At 32.9% G+C, this 22,515-nt stretch overlaps 1 protein-coding gene across 1 annotated transcript in view; it reads left to right on the plus strand.

Moving 5' to 3' along the window:
• SP3 (Sp3 transcription factor) overlaps positions 1-21,517 on the plus strand; it is a 49,599-nt gene extending 28,082 nt beyond the window's left edge. Inside the window, exons 5-7 of the mRNA XM_036236001.1 lie at positions 10,760-10,952; positions 16,553-16,749; positions 19,789-21,517. Coding sequence (XP_036091894.1) covers positions 10,760-10,952; positions 16,553-16,749; positions 19,789-20,105 — 707 coding nt within the window. The 3' untranslated portion in view covers positions 20,106-21,517. The remainder of the gene's footprint in view (positions 1-10,759; positions 10,953-16,552; positions 16,750-19,788) is intronic.
• The last annotated feature ends 998 nt before the right edge of the window (positions 21,518-22,515 follow it).

The raw sequence follows: 22,515 nt of genomic DNA on the forward strand, positions 1-22,515 counted from the left end.
AGGAGATGAGCTAGGAAATGATTGGCTGGTTTGCAAGTAGGAATGAGACACAGAGAGTCCAGAAATTTGCTGATTTCTAGGATTGGAAGTAGAGACTACTACTTACCTCTGATCCCTAAGAAATGAAACTGAGTAGCCTTTTGAGCAGATAATTAAAACTCAGTCTCATGGCAAGGATCCAATCAAGGTTATAACCATCACTCATTGTTAAAACCTCTGAATGGGTTAAGATGATTCAGAGTAAAGGTCTAAGGAAGTGTGGTACCTTTCAGTTGTTAGGGAAAAGAGACTAAAGGTATGGATTCACTACTAAAGCCAGGTAAGCCCAAAGTACCCACAATTAAGTGGAATGTAATGGACACATGGTCTCATGGCGCCAAGAAAGCAAAGAAATGTGGTAAATCTAAGAGATGTCTAGGAAAAAAAAACTGGTTCTAGACACTGGCTCTTGGAACTGGCTAGAATCAAACAGGTAAGAAGACTAAGTTTTTTTTTTAAGGAGTTGTACAACCAAAGAAACCACAAGCAGTGAAAAAAATGTTAACTGCTTGAGATTTAATGTTCTTTGTTCCTTTCCCCTAAACTTCTACCAGCAGGTTGAGAATTGTGCTTAACCAAGGAAGTAAACTGTTTGTGTTCACTTCATTTGTGGTAGAGGAGGATAACAGATAATAGAGTCAAGAGGCACAGCAAACCCTAGACTGAGAAACTCCTTCCAGTGATCAGTCAGAGCATCCCCTGCCCTGCTCCCCGCCCCCACCCCCCCTCAAGCAGAGAGCACTTGAACTATTTGTTCAGCTGGGTTTATGAATTACATGAACCACTAACTGTTGTGTCAACCAGACTGTGTATCTTCTGTTCCTCTTTTGAAAGGGAATGTTTTTTATGGTTATATTTACCTTGTTCTGTTATTGTGTATTGTGTGTATGAAGGGAGGTAGATAACTTGTTTTAATAGATAGGTTTTTGTGAAGAGGGGCTACATCTGAACCTTATAGGTTATTTCCACATCATCCACAGATCTTTGCCTTTGAGCTTGATGCTATAACTAACTAGATGGGTTTTTAGGATTATCTTCTTATGGAAGGTATTCTACTTATAGGAAGAAGAGTAAATTGATTATTTCACTAGTGGGGCATTTGGGAGTTGGGAGTCTTCATAAATAGTCCACCTCTCTTCTAAGCATATGATGAGATTGCCCATCCTGTCATTTTTGAAGCCAGGCATGGCCGTGTGACTTATGGTGGCCCATAGAATGTGAATGGAAGTTTAAGAGCAGCAGGTGATTTACCATATTTTCTTTTTCTGTCCTTGGCAAGGCAGTCTTGGAAGCATGTGTCAAATGGAGCCTAGGTTCCTGAGGGACTGTGATGAGCACATCTTCCCAATCCAAATTGCACATGTAAAATTACTAAGAAATAAACTTAGATTAAGCCATTGAGATTTTGGGACGTTACTGTAGCACAACCTCACTAGTCCTGTTTGATGTTTATAGGTTATAATTTTAGTCAGAGTAGCTAAGTGAATGTTTGAATTGAATACATTGAAATTTGGGGCCAAAGGAAAATGTACAAATTCTAAAAGTGCCAAGATACAGCTTTTTGGTTTATACTCATTAATATAATAGCCAGCCCACACAGTGACTAAGTCCCTTTTTTATAGGTAATATGACAAAGATTATGTAGGTAGAAGACTGAAAAAAATTAGAATGCCATGAAATTTGTAACATTGTAACTGGAAATAACTGTTCAAAGCTATACATAGGTGTGGTTTACTGGATCATTTAAAGCATTGTTTCCTATTATGATAGCTACTCAAATTAAGATAGTTGAGAACCCACAGAAAATGTTGCAGATATTTGTTAGAAAAAAAGAATGTGTATTTCTAACACAAGATTGAGGAAAGGGAATCCTTTGTTTAAAGGTAGTATTTTTTTAAAATGAGGTGTGGTAGAAAAACCCCAAACGATTATATTTTTTAGCCATAGCAGCAGTGACAGAGATATCAGTTTTAGTCCAGTGCTAAAGTAGAACCCGTTCCTCAAATTAAGTCTTAGGAAGAACTCCAGTGTATAAAATAGATCTTCTTTGGTTGCTCTGATTTATGTGAGGGCCTGGTACCCCATGTACTCATCATCTCTGCTGACATATAGAGAGTCCTTTCAGGAAACAGTTTGAAAGCTTCTTTGCTGGAAGCAGGTACGGCCAGTGTGGCCATCTTCACTTTCGGGAGTTCGGGTTTTTCAGGAAAAGCCTGGAATTCTTTCTTTAGGCCTAATTTATGTACTATTTATGTACAGTTTGAACAATCCTGGCTGATTTCCAAATTTAAAACTGGCTTGGAAGATAGATACACTTTAGAAGGGATGAGAGAGAATGGGGAGAGTTGATACCACTAGATTTGGGAAGAAGGCAAGAAAACAGAAGGGTAGATAAAAAATAAACTAGAATTCTGGATGTTTTTAGTGCAGTGTTCTAGGTCTCATCTAATACTATAAATTATTTCTAATAATGTAGTTATTAGAGAAAGATTAGATAATATTCTGAGCTTCCTGCTAAAGAAAGTAGGTAAGTGTATAATTTATTCTGGAGGGATTTCTATTCAGAATACAATAACCTGCAGTTATCTGGTAACTACCATCCTAAACAATTTATGTCCTAAAGGTTTTGAATTTTAGAAGTTAGGTTTTGATATATTTTTAAAGGGATAATTAATATGGGAGTAGTAGATCCTATTCTTTTCCAATGTGCACTTTTAAAACAGATTTTGTAATTAAAACAAAACAACCCCCCCCCAGGTTATTTAAATTTGAGAGAATGAGTCTATATTATGCTATATATTTTTGCATTTCAATAAATTATTAATGTCTAAAATGCATAACATATCTGGTCTGTAATAGCTATTTTTTAAAAAGCATTTAAACATGACCACAAACCATCTAATTTGGAAGAATTTTCTTGCTACATGAAATTCGAATGGATTAGCAGCACAATCAGTATAGAACTTTTTTTTCATTCTTGGTGAATAACAAACATATATACACATATATATGCACATATATACATACACATACGGCTGTGTGTATGAACCTGAAAGAAAATTTGTTTATGGGGTAGATAGTATAAAAATTGAGAATAGGCTTGTCAGAAGTGAGGTTAAAAAAAAATCATAACTTACTGCTGTTTCTGTATATTTCTCCCCCTTGGTTTTACTACAGAAGATATAATAATAATAATAATAATAATAATAATAATAATAATAAACAACTCGACAGTGTATTTTGTCCTTAACTGCTTAGACTAGAGTGTTTGCTGCTTCCAATGACAGACTGTTTAGAAGATTAGGTGATAGGTATAAATCACTAGGATCCAATTTAGAGTTTGTTTTGAATCAAGAGCAATATTATATTTCCTTGTTTAAATACTTATGTGACTTCAGACCATCTTTAATTGTCTCTAAAAATGGAATCTACTCTTAACATGAATGTTTGGTACTGTTAGGATTTGGCATGTGGGAGTTGTGATAGCTTCTGGAAACAAATCTCTTTTTTGCTGTTCCTTAGATGGCAGTCAGGGATTATTGGGAACTATCATCCTTTTTGGTATTTTAACCTGGTAGTGGGAGGGAAGTGGTAGAGGAAAAGTTTTTCTTTTAAAAAAAACTTCATTAGAGCTTTAAAATAGTCTTTTTTAATCTGAAAGAGAGAGGAAACTTAGTTTCTAAAGCCTATGTGGGAATAGAGGCGCTTTAGGGAAAGAGTAATGTCTACAATAATTTCTTGATGTGTATTATTCATAGTTATTCTGAACATCTTAACCTGTGATACTGAAGATTTTATGTGGCATTCCTAAAATAAGCCCTCTGGCAGTGGGAAACAATAAGAGAGATTTCCATACTTTATTAATGATAAAAAACATAACGTTAAATTTACCATCTCATCTATTTTTTAAAATTAATTTATTTTTTAATCGAAGAAATGATTTAAGTTTTTTTCCTTCATCTGTTTTTAAGTGTGCAGGTTGTTAGTATTCAGTATATTCACACTGTTGTGCAACAGATCTCTAGAACTTTTCATCTTGCAAAAACTGAAACTGTACCCATTCCCCCTTTTCCCTCTCTCTAGCCCTTAGCAACCACCTTCCTGCTTTTTGTTTCTGTGATTTTGACTATTTAGATACTTCATATTGATAGCTTCATTTACCTTTTTGTGACTGGCTTATTTCACTTAGCATAATGTTCTCAAGGTTTATTCATTTTGTAGTATGTGACAAAATTTCTTTTTTAAAGGCTGTACAATATTCCATTGTATGTACATTTTCTTTATCCACCCTAGATCCTTAAAATTATATTATTTCGATTTAATCAAACTACATTTAAAATTACATATTCACATGTAGGGTGACTAATTTAAAGCTCTGTTCCTAGGAACTAGCCCAGTTAGGGAACTGATCTTTAGCAGCACTTGCATAATTCTTTGTCTTATGTCCTGGCTCCATCCATTTCCAATTGTGTGCCTTGCAAACTACTTAACTACTTTGTATTCTCATCAAGAAAGTAGGGAAAAAATATCGCTAATCTCAGAGTAGTTGGAAACATGAAATAAGTTAATATATGTTGCGTGCTTACTATAGTGTCCAACGAGTAGTAAATTTTATATATAAGTTGTTCTCACCATCATCTGACAGAGTAGAACACTGTTTTCTTCACAGGGACTTATCTAGTACTTCAGATTAAATAAAGTAAAGTTTATATTTCACTATTTACAGTGTATTCATTGTACATCACAGTCTTTCTCACATATTTGTGGTATGACTATAAAATGAGCTCTTATAATAAACCATATTAGAAAATCAGTTATTTCCAATTATGTTTATATCTATGTGCGAGTACTTTATAAAAGCTTACATTGTCTAGATTTAATGGGAGAAATAATCCTATTAATGTGTAATCTCCAATTGAGTAGAAAAGCTTTGAAGATAATTTGGAAACCTGCTACAAAAATAGAAGGGGAGGGGGTTAAAAAGAATAGTAGAGATGAAATTAAAGATTAATTTTAATGGAGAGGAGGGAAGCAGTCATACAGAAGAGTAATGATTCAATCTAAGGAGATGGGGTTCGTATGAAAGAAATTGCTTCATGTTAAAAAGATGATTATATTCAATAAAAGGAAAAAATTCGGTTTTAAAATCTTTAAAGTGTTACCTTTTGATTAGACTAGTAAAGTTGGATATTTAGGAATCCATGTCTATAATTTAGAACTATCTCTTTGAAAGAAAAACTGGGGGATAAAAGCTCAGAAGCTCTGAAATGTCCATGGGAATCTGCCTCTTAATGAATGTGAAAATTAATTAAAATTACATGAGATCTTGTGGGATTATCCTGTAATTTTGTTTAGGTGATTTTATGGCAGGTGAAACTGATTAAAGGAAACAAGTAAATAAGATAAACTTTTAGAATCAAATGAAGCAGTTTTATCAGTGCTTAAAAAATTGAAGAGACTATGAAAGCCTTTGATAAGAACAACAAAATCCTAATGATAAACTGTTGATAAAGGAGAATGTCTCATTTTATCAACAGTTCGTAATTCATATTTCTCTAGTGTTTATTTAAATTAAATGTGCATGTTCTAGACTTAATGAACCAGTTAAGAATTTGTCTTAAATATTCTATTAGCATTAGTGATAATTAAGTTTTAGGAGGAAGCATTTAGCATTTTCTTGTAATATTTTTTAAACTTTTTTAGATTAATTTTTTTTCAATTATAGTTGATATAACACTATATTAGTTTCAGGTGTACAACATAGTGCTTAGACATTTATATAACTTATGAAGTTATATAGAAACATAGGCATGTTGTCTGTTATTAACGCTTAACTAATATTGATCTTATAGATTGCTCTTGGTGCCTTCACTAATTCTATGTCAGCTGTATTTGTATTACATGCGATATGCCCATTCATTCCCTTACTTTTTTCATGCTTTTAGCATGCTGCTGCCTGTTGCTCTTTGTCTATGCTCGGATTAAGTGGATTCATATTTTTCTGATTTTAACTGAATAACCATCAGAGTGAGTGGACAAGTAGCTTTAATATTTGTGAAAAGAAACCATGGATTGAATAGGAAAAAAAATTGCAAGTATCACTGAAACAACAGGAAAATGGTAGACACTTTCTGCCATTGCTAACATTGAAACTTAACCTAATATTTTGTTGTGACGTATTATTTACTGTTGAGTTATTGCAATTAGCAGTACAATTCAAATTGTCTCTTATTCATCTATTTGTGTGTCTTATAATATTTCATTATCAATTAGAATAGTATTATGTACATATGCTTAATAAACACACTTATGGAGTCCATGTTCAAAACTTTACTACTGGTGTTGAGCAGTCAGGAAGATTTGGAGATCAGTAGCTGCTGTGCTTCCTAATTCACAAAAGCAGCCAAACTCTTTGAAGTCCACAGTGCTGTTTATTGGTGGCCACGGGAAGTTGGTTCTATCTGAACCCTCACCACCACACCTATTCCCTAGGAGGTTGTGCTTCTTCCTGTTTTGGTATTTCTCTTCTTAAAGTGTACTAGTAATGTGTTAAGCTATTATCTTTGTATAATTTTTTTGTCCTTTGGCTATACAAGAAAATTAATCTTCATAACCATATTGTATATGTATTTTTTCATTTCTGTATCCCGTCCTCAAATTTGTTTTATTGGGGGTAGGCCTTGAAAACAACCGTGATCATGGGACACAGATACTGTTAGTCATATAGCAGGCCAGATGGAAAGGAAACACATTTTGAGATAGAGTTGACATAAGAAAAAACAGGTGCTATTTATAAAGTTCTTAAATGTGTATGTAAGTCCTGAGAATTTTTATTTATTTCCATTGCTTAAGTTTTTTGCATTTAAACTTGTTTTAAGTACCAAAAGTTGAGTTTAAATAAACATGTTCATTTTTTTATATTGCTAGTGTATATTATATAGATATTGCCACTGAGTATAAAGGTTAGTTAATACTATTTCAGGTACTCTTGTGTTTAATCCACCTGAGTGGTATAGTTTAGGAACTTGAGTGCCATTTTTATAATACGTGTTTTCCCAGCAAAACTCTTAGAAAAAATTTGTACATACATACTTGTTTCCAATTCATCTCCTTTCGTTCTCTTGAGTTTATCGTAGGCATAGTTGCATCCTCCCTTCTTTGCTGAAACAACTTTTGTTAAGATCACCAGTGATTATCACATTCTTATACCCCAAAGTCATTTCTCAGTCCTCATTTCTACTTGACTTAATCAAGCATTTAACACCTATAATTATGTTCTTCTTGAAATGACTTCACTTGGTTTCTGGACACCAATTTTCTCTCATCTCACTGGCTTGTTCCTTTGAATCTCCTCTACTTGTTTATTTTGAAGTGTCCCAGCATTTCTTCCTGTACATTTCATTCCTGTTGACTCTCAGTAACCAACTATATATGCTGATGACACCCAAATATATATTTACAGGCCATACTTCCACTTGAAGTCCAGACCCATCAACTACCTGATCACCATCATCATTTGGATGTTTTACAGGCACCTCAACACTTTCGTATCTAAAAATGGGCCCCCGATTGGTACCCCCTCCCATAATCTTTTGCACCTCCAGCCTACCTTATCTCAGTTAATGGCAATTTTGTGGTCCTTTGCATATGCGCTAACTCTTAATCTCATAAAAATCTTCTCTTTATTATTTTCAGATAGGAGCATAAAAAAGTTAACATCAAAGTCTTTTCAGGGATATTATTACCTATATTGGAAGCTCCTCCTTAGGAAAGTGTTTTTCATTTAATCAGATTGTATTCTGAGTACTTTTGAGCAAAGCATTTATTATCTAAAGGGATATATGAGCCAATAAATATAATTAATTCTATCATAAGCACTCATAAAGGAGATGACATTTGAACTAGTCTTAAAGGATAAGGAGAGGTAGTTAGGTGAAAATGGAAAGAGCCAGAAAACGGTCCAGGCAGAAGGCACATACGAGGATGTGACATTGTGAAAGGACATGTGTTCTGAAGATTATGAGAATTTCAGTGTTGGAATACTCCAGTTGGAGCCAGATTGGAAATGTTTTTGAATACCAAGTCAATGAGTTTGGACTTTATACTATAAAGAATTAGTGCAAGTATTAGGAAAATGATGCCATTGAATTTTTAGTTAGGAAGAAAATTCTGCAAGCTGAGTAGAAGATGGGTTGGCAAAAGAGAGGAGAGGCTGGGGATGGACTGACAGGACTCACCTGAAGTAGATAGTTTGAGCTGTTTAAGTAGCTTTTAAATGGTATGAACTGAGGGGAAGGAGAAGTTTTAGTGTGTAAATAGGATGTGTTCAATTTGGACAAGTTAAGTCCTATGTGCTTTTGTTGTATTCAGATTCAATAAGAAAGACTAAGTCGTAAGTAACTATGTCCATGACATTATTTAAGCATATCGTAGGTTCCAGTAAGAATTAGCAATGGGAGCAGGAATGCCCTGTAGTATCTTCATCGCCTCAGTAAGGTTACCCTCTCATCAGTTTCTTTTTTGTTCTCTACGTTGTCCTTAAATCTTTCTTCTCTTTGTAGACATGTTTATCCATTCTTGATATTAATATTTTGTCCTTTTTTTCTCTGCTGTCTTGTCACAAATATGAGATGAACAGCTTTAAAAAATATTTGATAAAATTCCTCATTTTATGTACTTAAAATCATCCAACTCTGGATATATGATATCCATATGCTTTGTCTTTTATTTAGCTTGAAAAAGCTAATACTGTGCCATATTTGTGTAAGAACATATATGTTTTATCATAAATGACTAATAAGCAACAGAAGTCAGTACCCATTTATGTTGTGTATCTGGAGGAATTTTACATATATCTAAGTCTTATGTCATTGCACTGAGGAAATAGAAACCAATTTTCTTTTAATTTCCAGCTATCACATTCTCTCTGTATCTGGGGTCTAGACAGTTTGTGAAACATAATAGCTCTTCCTCGTGTAACAGAGGGAGAGGTAGGTAGCTGTGCAACATCAGCTGTGAGTGCTCTGGGTCATCATCCTCTCCTGACTTCTTAGGGACTATGCCAGTGTTTCAACCTCTCCCTCTGTAATTAATGGCTCTTCCTCATAAACATTTTTAACATGCTCAAGTCTTCTATCTTTCAAAACAAAACAAAACACTCCCTCCTTTAGCTCTCTTCCTAGTCCCTTTTAGCTTCTACTGCCATGTTTCTATATCTTTCTCAAGCTAGACTTGCAAAACTTAACTATACTTACCATTAAACACTTCCTCCACATTTTCTTGGCTGCTTCTTTTCTCTGCAGGTTTCTCTTCATCTGCCTGTTCTTAAACGTTCGTATTCCTCATAGACCACTTTCTTTGCTCTTTCTACTCATAGGTCTTGAGTGACCTGACCTAACCTAGGTGTCCCCAACACCCTACTGTCTTAAGACACTCCTCCTTCTTTCTATTCTCAGTACAGAAGCTAGAGTGATCTGTAAGTGAGATAGATCATGAATCCTCTGCTCAAAATCCTCCAACTCAGAGGTCCCCAATCCCCAGGCCAAGGACCAGTACCTGTCTGTGGCCTGTTAGGGACTGGGTTGCACAGCAGGTAGGTAGTGAGCAGTAGGCGAGTGACGAAGATTCTTCTTTATTTGCAGCTGCTCCCAGCGCTGGCAACATTGCCTCAGCTCCACCTCAGATCATCAGGGATTAGATTCTCATAGGAGCACTGATCCCTGGTGCCAAAAAGGTTGGGGACTGCTGACTTAACTTTTACTTCCTTGGATGGACTGACTCCATGACAGAGTATAGACTGATAACTTCTATATCTTTAGGACCATGCCTCTTTCTTATGTCCAGACTTGTAGGTCCAGCTTCTTTTCTTTTATGTCTCATAAACAGTTTAGACTCCATAACCTTCAACCTTGAACCTCCACCTGTATTTCAACATTATTTCCTGTGTCAGTGAATAGCACTACTATTTACCCTATTCCCAAGGTCAGAGAACCCTCTCTTCCCATTTTTCTTTGTAATTTTTCATTGTGATTATTCTGATAAACTAATTTTAAACTGTTGGCACCATTTTTCTTGATTGTTGGTTATACATTCATTAGTTTAAATTCAGGAGTTATTAGGTACATTTGATATTTTTAGGCTATATCCCCCAATTATTAGTGACTAATACAGATCTAAAATAATAAATTTTCAGTAAAAATTTTAGTTTACATAAATCAAAATGAAAATTTGTGGATATTTTAGTAATAATTGACTTTAAAACTTAAATTCGTGAATAACAGATTGATGTAACGGCACCTTTTTACATTCACATAGTATCTACAGACAGGTATAATTGATATAGATTGTGAAAGAGAGGTTTAATATATTAGATTTTGTTCCAATCTGAATTGAAAATTGGATTTACTAATAAATCAGTTTATAATTGAAGTTTTAGGTTGTTTATGCCTCAGCTTATTCAAAAGAAATTACTTGGTTTTCTTGATCAGTCTTTTAAAAAGCAAATTCTCATGCTGACTCTATACCCTTTTTGGCTTACTCTGATATTTACAATAAAATAGATTGTTTTGAAAGAATAAGTCACAACAAGGAGCAGGGATTATGCTTCCTAAACAGGTGATTTTTGACTTTTATACAGTATTCACTTTAGTGAGGCTCAGATTTCATGCTACCTTTTTGGGCCAGTGAGCTTGTTCTCATCTGTATTTTTATTTTTCTTTAGATATTAGGATTAAGGAAGAAGAACCTGATCCTGAAGAGTGGCAGCTCAGTGGTGATTCTACATTGAATACCAATGATCTAACACACTTAAGAGTACAAGTGGTAGATGAAGAAGGGGACCAACAACATCAAGAAGGAAAAAGACTTCGGAGGGTAGCTTGCACCTGTCCCAACTGTAAAGAAGGTGGTGGGAGGTATGCACACATGAAACATTATTTTCTTTTCAAGACTGCTAATATCATCACCCTAATTTTTGAAATACTGCATGCCATATCACTTAATTATGGGATATTATTCATTACATGATCATTTTGTGTGTATATATAAGTATGGCAGAAAAAGTTAAGAAATCATATGAAAAAAATTTTTAAATCCTAAAGCTCCTTTTAAAATTAAAATTACCTAGTTTGCTATTTCTTGAAAAACAGTGTAACAGGTGCTATTTAACAGGCTCATATCAGAAATTAGCCTATTTGCAAACTGGCAGTGAGATTTGCTTAAATACAGATAAAAGTTGATTCTTAGCTTGAGAATAGCAGTTGTATAAACATAAAAAGTTCAGAAATAGTTGATAAGCATAAACATTTCCATTTTTAACAGAAATGAATAATCATTAATGTCAGAATTTTTTAAAAAGTAGAATTGTATTTCAGTTCAGTGTTTTTAAAAATAAACTAAGACAACATTGTGACAGGAAAAACTCAAAACATCAGTAATTATATCAAATGTGGATGGATTAAACTTAATATTTAAAAAACAAAATCCAACCTTATGTTGATTATAAGGAACACCTCAGATAAATTGGTACAGGAATGTTAAAGATAAAAGGATGAAAGAAGATTAGAGAAATGTTAAATAAAACATGGATAGCAGTGCTAGTATTAGGCAAGGTAGGATTAATGTGATAATCATCAATAGATAGAGGTATATTTTAAAGTAAAGTTTTTACCAAGATAATAGTCATGCTATTTTGTCCCCCACAGCTTTGAAATATACAGAGTTAAAAGTGATAGAATTTGAAAAAAAAAGTAAAACAGGGCAGACCTTGACCCTCAGTTAGATTTGACTTTCATAAACAGTTATCTTGAAAGTTCCTCTAAAAATGAGAGTAAATTTCAGAACTTATTGCCTAACTAGAATTACATGCTTACTTATATAAACTGACCAAAACAATTCAAAGAATAAATAAAATTTCAAACAACTGAATAATTACCAGTAAATACAAGTATCTGAGTATCAGATGCAAAAGCAAATCCACTTTGGAGACAGTACACTGTAGTTGTAAAGCTCTAGAGTAAGAAACTGGGTCCAAATCCCTCTCGTGTGTGCTTTTACAAGGTTGTTTCCAGCCTCTCTATGCCTCATAAGACTGTCTGGAACACAGTAAGCTCTCAGCAATCACAGTTATTATTCATTACTTTTATTAAGAATAGGCCGACCAATGTGCAAATCAATAAGACCAACTCAAAGGCAGCTAGAAAATCTCTATTAGGTCAAGCTCATTAACTGTATTACAGTGTCATTTCTGAGAGGTATGTTATAAAAGTCTTTCATTATGACTATAGATTTGGTTAGGATGTCTTTAGCCCTTTTCCCTTAAAAAAAAAAAAAAAAGTGCAGGTTGCTGCCAGTGTAATTTAACATCACACATAGGAATGCTACGTTTTCTAGGATTTGACATTTTCAGTGATAGAGGATTACTGTATTTTGTAAATGGAAATACCACTACTAAAAACAGTGCTATAAATAGAGTGATGTCATTTGTTTCCAAAGACTATTGATATACTAAAGTAATACGAAAATAATAAAAAAAAAAAAGTGATATTTTGTGGCAAATTTTGAGGATAAGGTTAGAACTGTAATCCATGAGTTATCTTGGGGTAAATGCAACCACAAGCGCCACTGGTGAACATTTTCGGGGCAAATGGGAAATGGGTTAATTTAATAGATATATTTTTTAAGAATTTTATTTTAATGCATGCTCATAAAAATTCAGCAATATAGGAGAGTATTAAAAGAATATAAAAACTCCACTTTAAAGTAACCATTGTGGCATTTTAGTATATACTTCTCCAGACTTTACATATATTTTAAAGTAAAATCATCTTTTCACTGTGTTACATGTCTGCTCTTATTTTGAAAATTTTTGTGACCATATTTCCAAGTCTATATAGAGTCTGCATCAATTTTTTTTTTTTTTTGGCCGTAGTTTATCGTATGGATACATAAGAATTTAACTTTTTGTTTTTTTGAAGTTTATTGTCATTTTAATTCTTACACATATTTTTGCACATTTGTCTGGTTATTTCATCAGTAAGTTGGCAGAAGAGGGATTTTTGGATCAAAGAGAATTTTCTGCTAGAAAAGCTGTATCAATTTATACTTTTACCAGTGGTATATGAGAGTATCTGCTTTCCCACAGTAATTGGTTTTATCGTTTTTTAAATGTTTTAAAAAGTCTGACAGATGAAAAAATAATATCTCAATATTGCTTTATTTAATATATTTTATTACTTTGTGAGATTGAACATTTTTTTGGTATGTTATGTTACCATTTAAAAATTATTTTGAATTGTTTTTCATTTTTTTGGTGAATTTGTTAATTTGTGTGTTAAACTGTCATACGCAGATATTTTTTCTGGGTTTATATTGCTTTTCAACTTTATGTCAGTGGTTTGCAAAACACAGTTAACGAAGAATGAGTTTCATCATTTCAAGTTTGCAAAGTTTTTAAGAACAAAATTTTAGTTGGTCAGTCTTCATAAGATGCTTTGTTATGCTGTTAAAAAATTTTCCTATCCCAAGGATTATAAAAGTACTTAACATTTATTTCTAGTTTTGTGAATTCATTTTAAAATAACTATTCTAAGCAATCAAAATTGAACTTCTTAAGGAAAAAAAACCTATATTATATCTTAGAGCTCTTTTGAACAAAATTCAGCCAGTGCGTGTATATATATGTATATATGCAAATGTGTGTATACATAGTAGGCACAATTATATCATTGATAGTTGATGCATCTAATTAATAAAAACATAACGTAGTAAATTCAAAATATTCCAAAGTGTTCTGCAGTGGTGAGATAGGTGGTACTTAAAACATATCAGAATATTGGCCTTATTTTCTCAGCCATATTCTTAAAAAATTAAAAAAGTGTAAGGTGGCATCTTTAGAGAGTTAAATTTCATTCGTTTATTCTTTTAGCAAAATGTAAAATATAATTAATAGTATTCGCATGGTAATTTATCCAATATTTATTAAGCTGAACCAACCTTTCTTTAGACACTTTAGTGCAAGAGACAAATAATTTTAATAAAGTGAAATAAATTCTCAAGGCATTATCGTTATGTAGGTTTGTGTGGATTAAACATCAATCCATATTTTTAAGTTATTTTGCAAAATCTCTTTTCTTTGTCAGTATTTCAGTTTGTGTCCTGTTTCCCCCATCCTAAGCAAAAGAAAGACTTGATTTATTTAACTTTTCTTAATCCCTCTACCTTTAGTTTATTTTGAGTCACTCCCTCTTGGCATTTAATACATTATTTGCAACATGTTTAGGAACTCAATAGCAGAAACTTAAAATTCTTAGTTTTTTTTTTTCAGGTTATTTAATAGGTATTAGTGGAATGATTATGAAAATCAAGAAGAAAACTTATGGCTAAATCCTTTATTACCTGGTTTGTTTGGAAATTTACTTCAATTCTTTTCCTTCTTTTACCTCACATGCATAAATTCATATCTAGCATATCTAGATCTTATCCGGAATAAAATTTCCTTTTTAAATTGAAACTTAGACCTGGGTATTGAGCTTTTCCCTTGAATTATATATTTGTGTGTGCCCCTGTCTCCATCGTTTCCTTTCTTAGATGCCTGTTCCATTTCCAAACAATGAATATTTCTCATTTCCTTACAATGAATACCTTTAATATTTTAAAACATCTTTGCCTGGCTTCTTGGTTCTTTGAGAACCCAAATTTGTTGCTGTAATATGGTACAATCTTGTGCTTTGTTAGTTTTCTCAAGCCAATTTTTTATTTGCTAAATTAGTGAAATAGTACTTCTGAGTTCATAAAAGCACATACATTGATTCACCTTAGTGGTAGGCTTAGAAGAGAGGTAAGAAGTGTTGAGTACAACAAACAGTGAACTGAATTGGGTTCTCTGTGAAATTGCTGTGGTGAACACAATATGTAAAATTGGTTTGTACACCAATAGCCACATGCATTGCTCTTAGGGCTATTTAAGAATAAATAAAATAAATTTAAAAATCTAAATTAAACGGAAACGATATTGGCTTTGGTTAAGACTTTGGCATTGCAGGTGAACCAGAAAAACCTGTTTCACTCAACTCAGCTCTTCGAACAGAGAGTTGTAGAAATTGGGGGTGGACTGGAGCAGAAACTAGAATTGTATTAGATTATGACATCCTTGCCCTTGAGACAACAGCATGACTCCTCCTTGTCTTTACTTATGCTATTCCTCTGCCTGGAATGCCTTCCCTCCTTTCTATCTAAATCCTACCCACCTCCTCCACGAAGTCTTCTCTAACTACTGGAGCCCACATTGATGTCTCCCTGTTCAGAACACCTATGGCATCTAACAGCCAGCACTGCACCGTTTAGCACTGTTTGTCCTATGGCAATTTCACATGCTACTGAGTGTGAGTACATTAAAATATAAATGTGGGGAAATATGCATTATTCCAGTAAAAATTGAAAAATGATAGGTATATTATATACAGGAGGATTTTCAGGCTTACGGAAGGTTTATAGGCTATAGCTAGACTGAGATTGGGGGAGGAGGGGAAGTTGGGGGGGTCTTAAATGTACCTTTTTTAATCTCAGAAACATTGCAAAATTTATATAATGTGATTTTGACGAATAAAAAATTTCAAGTTTTTTTATAAATTCATTTTTATTTAATAACTAGCCTAATTTCTTTTAAGCTTGAGTATTAAGTAGTATTTAATACAATTTGGATATCAGTTCTGGAATCAAAAAAATTTTCTTCTTGCTTAGGCCTTATAAGATACTTCTGTTAACCCATCTAATAAGCACATATCTCCCAAACCCTGTTCTTGGTATCAGATACTGAAATGTAACAAATGTCAAATTTTGCGATGTGGAGAAACTTTATAATTGTATCTCTGATGTGTAATTTTGGGTATCTTTGCACGGTTACTATGAAGAGAATTTTAACTGGCTTATATGTATTTCATATAGTACTGAGGAAACCAAGACAATAGCTTTGTCCAGATTTATTCTTCAACTTTCTCCAGTGTGTATTCAGGGTGTGGCCATACAAATTCATGAATAAATGTGCTAAATCATTGTTAGTTAAAGTCTGCTTAAGGTGCCTGTCTACTTTTTATTTGTACCTGTGATTAGTTATGCATTCATACTTGATTTATTTACTCTTTAAGTTAGCTGACATCGTGACTTTGAGTAGACAGACCATTTGGTTTCCCGTACAACTAAATTGGATCGGGCCTATGTATAGACTTTGTGAATGGCCCTGACAGAATAATAAATAGTTAATTATACATTATATATGATATGTCCTTTTAAATTCTTTTATACTTGAGCATATTTACATTTGGACAGCAATTGCATTCTGGAGTAAAATTTATATGTTTGAGATATTAATTTTTATTTAAATTGCTCTTAAATGGTCTTGACTTCATGATGATAATGTCTTCTATTTGAAATTCAACATCGGATTATATGATATATATGGTAATGCTTATTTGAATATTTTCATGTAAGTATATATTATTCTGTGTGTGTTTTTTAGAGGTACCAATCTTGGGAAAAAGAAGCAACACATTTGTCATATACCAGGATGTGGTAAAGTCTATGGGAAGACCTCACATCTGAGAGCTCATCTGCGTTGGCATTCTGGGGAGCGCCCTTTTATTTGTAACTGGATGTTCTGTGGTAAAAGATTTACTCGAAGCGATGAATTACAGAGGCACAGAAGAACACATACAGGTCACTAATATTTATTTTTAACAGAAAAATGAATTATAGGGGTATTTACTACCTTGAAAGTTTTTTTAGCATACCTTTATTGAACTGAATTTTAAAAATATGACCAATCACATCAGATTTTTATCTTCAGTAACACCAGTTTAAAAACACTAATTCCAAACAAGCCAGTATGGCTTATCTTGTAAAATTACATTTTATGCAGACTTTTGTTAGCCTTTTTTCCTTTTTTAGCTAGCTTTTTGTTTTGTTTTGACTTTATTGAATGTCTTAAGCCACATTTATGCTATTATTATGTTAATATTTTAAATTAGTCGCCTGCTTTTATTCTTGATCTTATTCTTTCTTCCTCCTCCTTAAAACTTTAATAAAGAATAATCCCTTTTCCTCTGATGAATTTAGGCATTTCACTTTTTTTCTTATTTTAATATCTGTGAGGTAAGCAAAAGACATTTCATTGAGGAACAACTATGGCATTGTTGATGTCAAGATCCTTTCATTCTTTATTTAATTATTTTTATATACTGTTATATGGTAGTTACATGAAATGGACTTAGGAATGACCCAAACTGAATCTTATTTTACTATTACTTAAAGATGGTTTTCTCCTGCTACCATGTAATCATCAAGGAGTTCATCAGTCTGATCAACACTGAAGAACTGAAAAATAATATAATGAACTTGAGCCCCTAGAGAGCTTAGAAAGAAGAAGCATGGTTAAATCGAAGACATTATGGATTTTGAAATCTCCTAGATCTGGATTCAAATCCAAGTACTCTGTTAGATTAAGCAAATAAACTGTCTCTGACTCTGGTTTCATACCTACTTGCTTTAAATATAACATAAAATAACCTGTAGAGTATTTAGTAGTACACATATTAAATAATGTACTTGTTTTTGTTTCTGTCTCACTCATCACTTAGGAAGACAGATGAGCTGTTTATAACTGCAACAGATAAGAAAGTAGATAAAGTATCCTCAGAGGCAGAAATCATTATGGCTTGCAATAGTAAGGCATTGTTGGGCAGTGGCCTGGGGTAGTAGACCTTATGGTGGCCCTATAACAAGACTTTTCCTCAGTAGAAGTTGATCAGCAAGATATAAAAAGCAATGTAAAAGGAAGGAAAAGATCTGTGATCCAATAAGTTTGGAAAACACTGGGTTAAAGAGAATCACTACACTTCCATTCAAGGCAGTACTTTTTATGGACCTTCAGCACTGTGCATCTCTTTAAGTGGGGGTATGTAGTGTGTGTAGCATTTCTCAACTATCTTTGATCATTGTGCCATTCGCCATGGAACATTTCTCAAGACTGTTGTTCCAAAAGAAACTTTATGAAATAGCTTCCCAGAAGAATAGAATAGTATGTGAATAAAAGAGGTGAGAGACAGTTTGACGTGAATGAAGATGAGATTTTTATATAGCACATTTCTGTTAAATAGTATTGAGCCACAATCCTATTTGTTTGCAAGTTATTCTTTCATTCCCATACCACTTGTTACAGTGGTGAAGTTTTGTACTGTCATAAAATTTGATATTTAAGGAAGAGATGTCTGGCATTGATTTGTTGGATTGGAGAAGGGAAAGAATAGGTGTCATTGCAATATAGTTTAGGCATGAAGTCTGATGAGGACCTAACCTAGAGTAGACATGTTGGAATAGGAGATAGGTAATTTTGAAGAAAATAAGAAAATACTCAAATTTGATTTTCTCTCTGGGTTCCTTTTAGGCTGGTCTTTGGCCTTCTAGTAATCCTCTTACATAGTAGATCTCCAGCATATTAGAATTCAGTCAGTCTTTTGTATTAAAAGTATTTTATTCATGTTGGGAAATAAATTTAGGCATCAGGGTCTTATTACCTTTTACATGATATGTTAGGCTTGCTCTTGATTATTCCAGCCGAAATCAAGTCACCTAGCTATCTGTTCTTGGAATTACTCAGTCTTACTGGACCTCAAGCTTGCATCTTTGCTTGAATCTAGAAATATACTGTGTAGTTACTTGAATTCAGATTTCAGAGTTGAACGTTTTTTTTTTTTATCATGGATATGACATGTGAGTAATACCTTAAATAGCTTAAAACAGTGTGTTGTTCTTTACAGAAGTACAGTAAGTCCTCATTTAACGTCAGTAGGTTCTTGGAAACTGAAACTTCAAGTGAAAGGACGTATAATGAAATCAGTTTTACCATAGGCTAATTGATATAAACAAGAGTTAAGTTCCTATGGCATATTTCTGGTCACAAGAACACCAAAACTTCTAAATAAGGACCCAAAACACTTCTTATATTAAACGTTGAGATACATGTCTGCTATGTATATACTTAAGAAAGATGAATAAAAACAAGAGAATTATTTTCCAACTCACTTATCCCAGTTCACGGTGGCCAGTGGTCAGAGCCTGTCCCAGTATCTCTGGGCGCAAGGTGGAAACTGACCCTGAGCAAGAGGCCCTTCCAGGATGGGGTATACTCACACCACCTCCCACCCACCAACGCACACACTCGGACAGAAACAATGTAGACACACTAATTTACCTCACGTGAACATTTGTGGGATGTTGGAGGAAACCGGAGTACCTGGAAAAAACCCACATAGACATGGGCAAAGTGTGCAAACTCAAGAGACAGGCCTTGCTGGGAATCAATTATTTTTCCTTCATTGTTATAACAAAATGATGTTGAACTAAACGATTTTATTCAAGGACCTGCTGTATGTTACGGATGATCATTTTTTAGCGGATTTCTTAAAACAGATGTTTCAAAACTTAGTTTAGCATAGTTGAGGTATTAAAATCTTACCTGAATATCATTCGATAATAAGTTTGAAGGTTGCTTTTCATCAAAAAGTAAAGATGACATTTACTTTGAGGAGAAATAATCTAAGAGAATTTTGCAGAGGCATCTCATGAAACTAATACAATTTTAATTGAATTGTTTCCCATCCTTAACTGTCATTGTTGGCTTATTTTCTTTCTCAAGGAATGATTAGCCTATTAATGTTGAATTTTCAAAACTAAGTAACTTAATTTTATTCCTAACAGGTGAGAAGAAATTTGTTTGTCCAGAATGTTCAAAACGCTTCATGAGAAGTGACCACCTTGCCAAACATATTAAAACACATCAGAATAAAAAAGGTATTCACTCTAGCAGTACAGTGCTGGCATCTGTGGAAGCTGCACGAGATGATACGTTGATTACTGCAGGAGGAACAACACTTATCCTTGCAAATATCCAACAAGGTTCTGTTTCAGGGATAGGAACTGTTAATACTTCCACCACCAGCAATCAAGATATCCTTACCAACACTGAAATACCTTTACAGCTTGTCACAGTTTCTGGAAATGAGACAATGGAGTAAATATTACACAAATACTTATTCATTGTGGTTATTTTTATACAGTAGTGAAAAGAATATTGTTCCTAAGTTCTTAGATATCTTTTTATTGATGTGCAAAAATTTTTGGATTGACAGTAACTTGGTTATACATGACACTGAAATGCCTTACTTTGTATGATATTCCATAGTATATTAAAAATGGTAAAATTGCATGGGTTTTGTAGGTACTTTTGGAATCTAGAAGAAATGAAATTTTACCAAGTTATATAAAGAGAAAATTGAATTTAACAATGAGAATGGTAGTCTAACCAAATGCATCAATCCTGTGTGGTTTAGTGTAAAAATGAGAACATGTTGGTATTTATCTATTGTAAGATAAAAAGTTGGTGGGTGAAAGAAATCATGTTATGATAAAAAATTTTTGTAATTTTCTTGATGACTGGAATTTTTATTATGCATAACTGACAAATCAAGTTTCCAAGCAAATGTTACATAGCGTAGGCTTTACTTAGCTTATCAATTTGTCATTTTGAAGCTAATTATTTTAATTAGGTTAACTATGTACAATATTTTAAGCATTACTCTTGTAAGATTTTGAAAACTACATTTTAACATGGAACTCTAGGGATAGTCACCTTTTAAATCCTGTTGAAAAGCCATGTTTAAGATTTAATTTGCCAAAATAATGTGTTAATATTTCAATAACAGAGTTGGGCAATATAACAAATGTTTAAAATTAAAGTTTAAAATGTATAGGTTGAGGCATTTGGGTGGTAAGAAAATGTTATAGTGAAATACCCCTTTTCTTGCATATTGGAGGACCAAAAAATAAGGTATATTGCGTCTTAGCAGTGATTTTTTTAATCCAATCTTGTTTCCAAAAACCATATGTCTGCCAGGGCCTTAAAAGCCATCATGTAAATTACCAGTAAAGTATAACATATGCAAACATAATAAAATCACTTCCATAGTGACGATACTCCAACCATATGGATATTAGTCATAGAAAACTAGCGGTTTTATGATATTTTTTTAAGTCTTTTTTCTTTTGTCTAGGTAGTCAGTCTGCACTTAAATATCAACATTTTCCTTTTTTGCTTCTTCCCTTAAAATTTATATGTATTCAGTACATTTAATTGAGAAACATATGTTTTTTATTATGCTGTATTTTCTTTTTATTTTTTAATTATTGTTTATATTTTCAATTATTAAAAAATGTACAAAATAAAGTTTCATTGCTGGTCTTGTAAGAGCTATCCAGTTTTCCTAAATGTATACCTATAACTGCAGCAGTTCACCTATTTCAAAAATTGGGAATTCTGTTCATTTGTTATTCTTAAGACCACCTCAAATTTAAAGGCTACCTTATTGTACGTTTAAAGTGTATTATAACAGTGTGGTAGTTAATAAAACACTATTTTTTTTTCTTTTGAGTTTGTTGTGTTCCTATGCATTTAAAGTATTGCAGTGGTATGGTAAGAAAATCTGTGTGCTTTTTGTTCAGTTTAGCCTTTTATTTGCAGATAATTGATTTCAAACACTGAAATTAAAATTATATTTACTTAAAAAGGGAAAAAATATAGGCACCATCAGATTACTAATTTTTCACCCAAGAATAAGCTTATTAAATAAAACTTTTGAAAAAATCGTTTATCTTTAGCCCACATCAAGTCATACCAATATTTTCTTGAGTCATATCAGTTTTATCAAAGTCATTTTGCAAACCTTGTATTTTGTTTGTTCCTCCTGTTAAAACAATGGAGAATATTTTGATTTATCAAAAACTTGAATTTACATGAAGATTTTTTAAAATGATAAGACAAACTTTGGTAATGATAGCAAGAGCTATTTGAAAAATCATTTTGAATTTGTGTTATGTCTAATAAAGACAAGGTAGGAAAGGACAAATTAATATTAACATGACTGCATTTTAGATATTTTTAAGTTAAAAATCCAGTTATTCCCCACATACACGGTGGAGGTAAAGATTTTCATTATCTTTCAAGTTCAATCTGACACTGTCAATAACATCTTTGAATGCATAGGACAATTCTAGATAGTTTTTCTAAATGTGAGATTTAAACTTCTGATGTGAAATAGGACTTGGAGTTGTAGAAATTAATCAGTGGAATGTACAATTATTTTCCAATTACACAAGTTAGAATTTGAATCTTTAAACTCTTAGATAATTGAAAATTTTTAAATTTAGGATGTGTAAAGAGGATTATGTTAGAAGGTTGCTCACGTAAACAAAATACCCATTAAGTCAGGAGATTCAACTTTTTAGAGTGATACTGAAATTTTACAATAAGTTTATAGAGTGTTTTTGATCCATGAGTTTCCAAGCATATTTTATCAGTTTTTAGAACATGAATGCCATGAAGAAAGTAAATAGTCTTGAAAATTATTTTAAGTTTTTGGATTTTTTTGA

This window comes from Rousettus aegyptiacus, unplaced genomic scaffold (assembly GCF_014176215.1).
Source record: "Rousettus aegyptiacus isolate mRouAeg1 unplaced genomic scaffold, mRouAeg1.p scaffold_m13_p_2, whole genome shotgun sequence".
Taxonomy (NCBI): domain Eukaryota; kingdom Metazoa; phylum Chordata; class Mammalia; order Chiroptera; family Pteropodidae; genus Rousettus; species Rousettus aegyptiacus.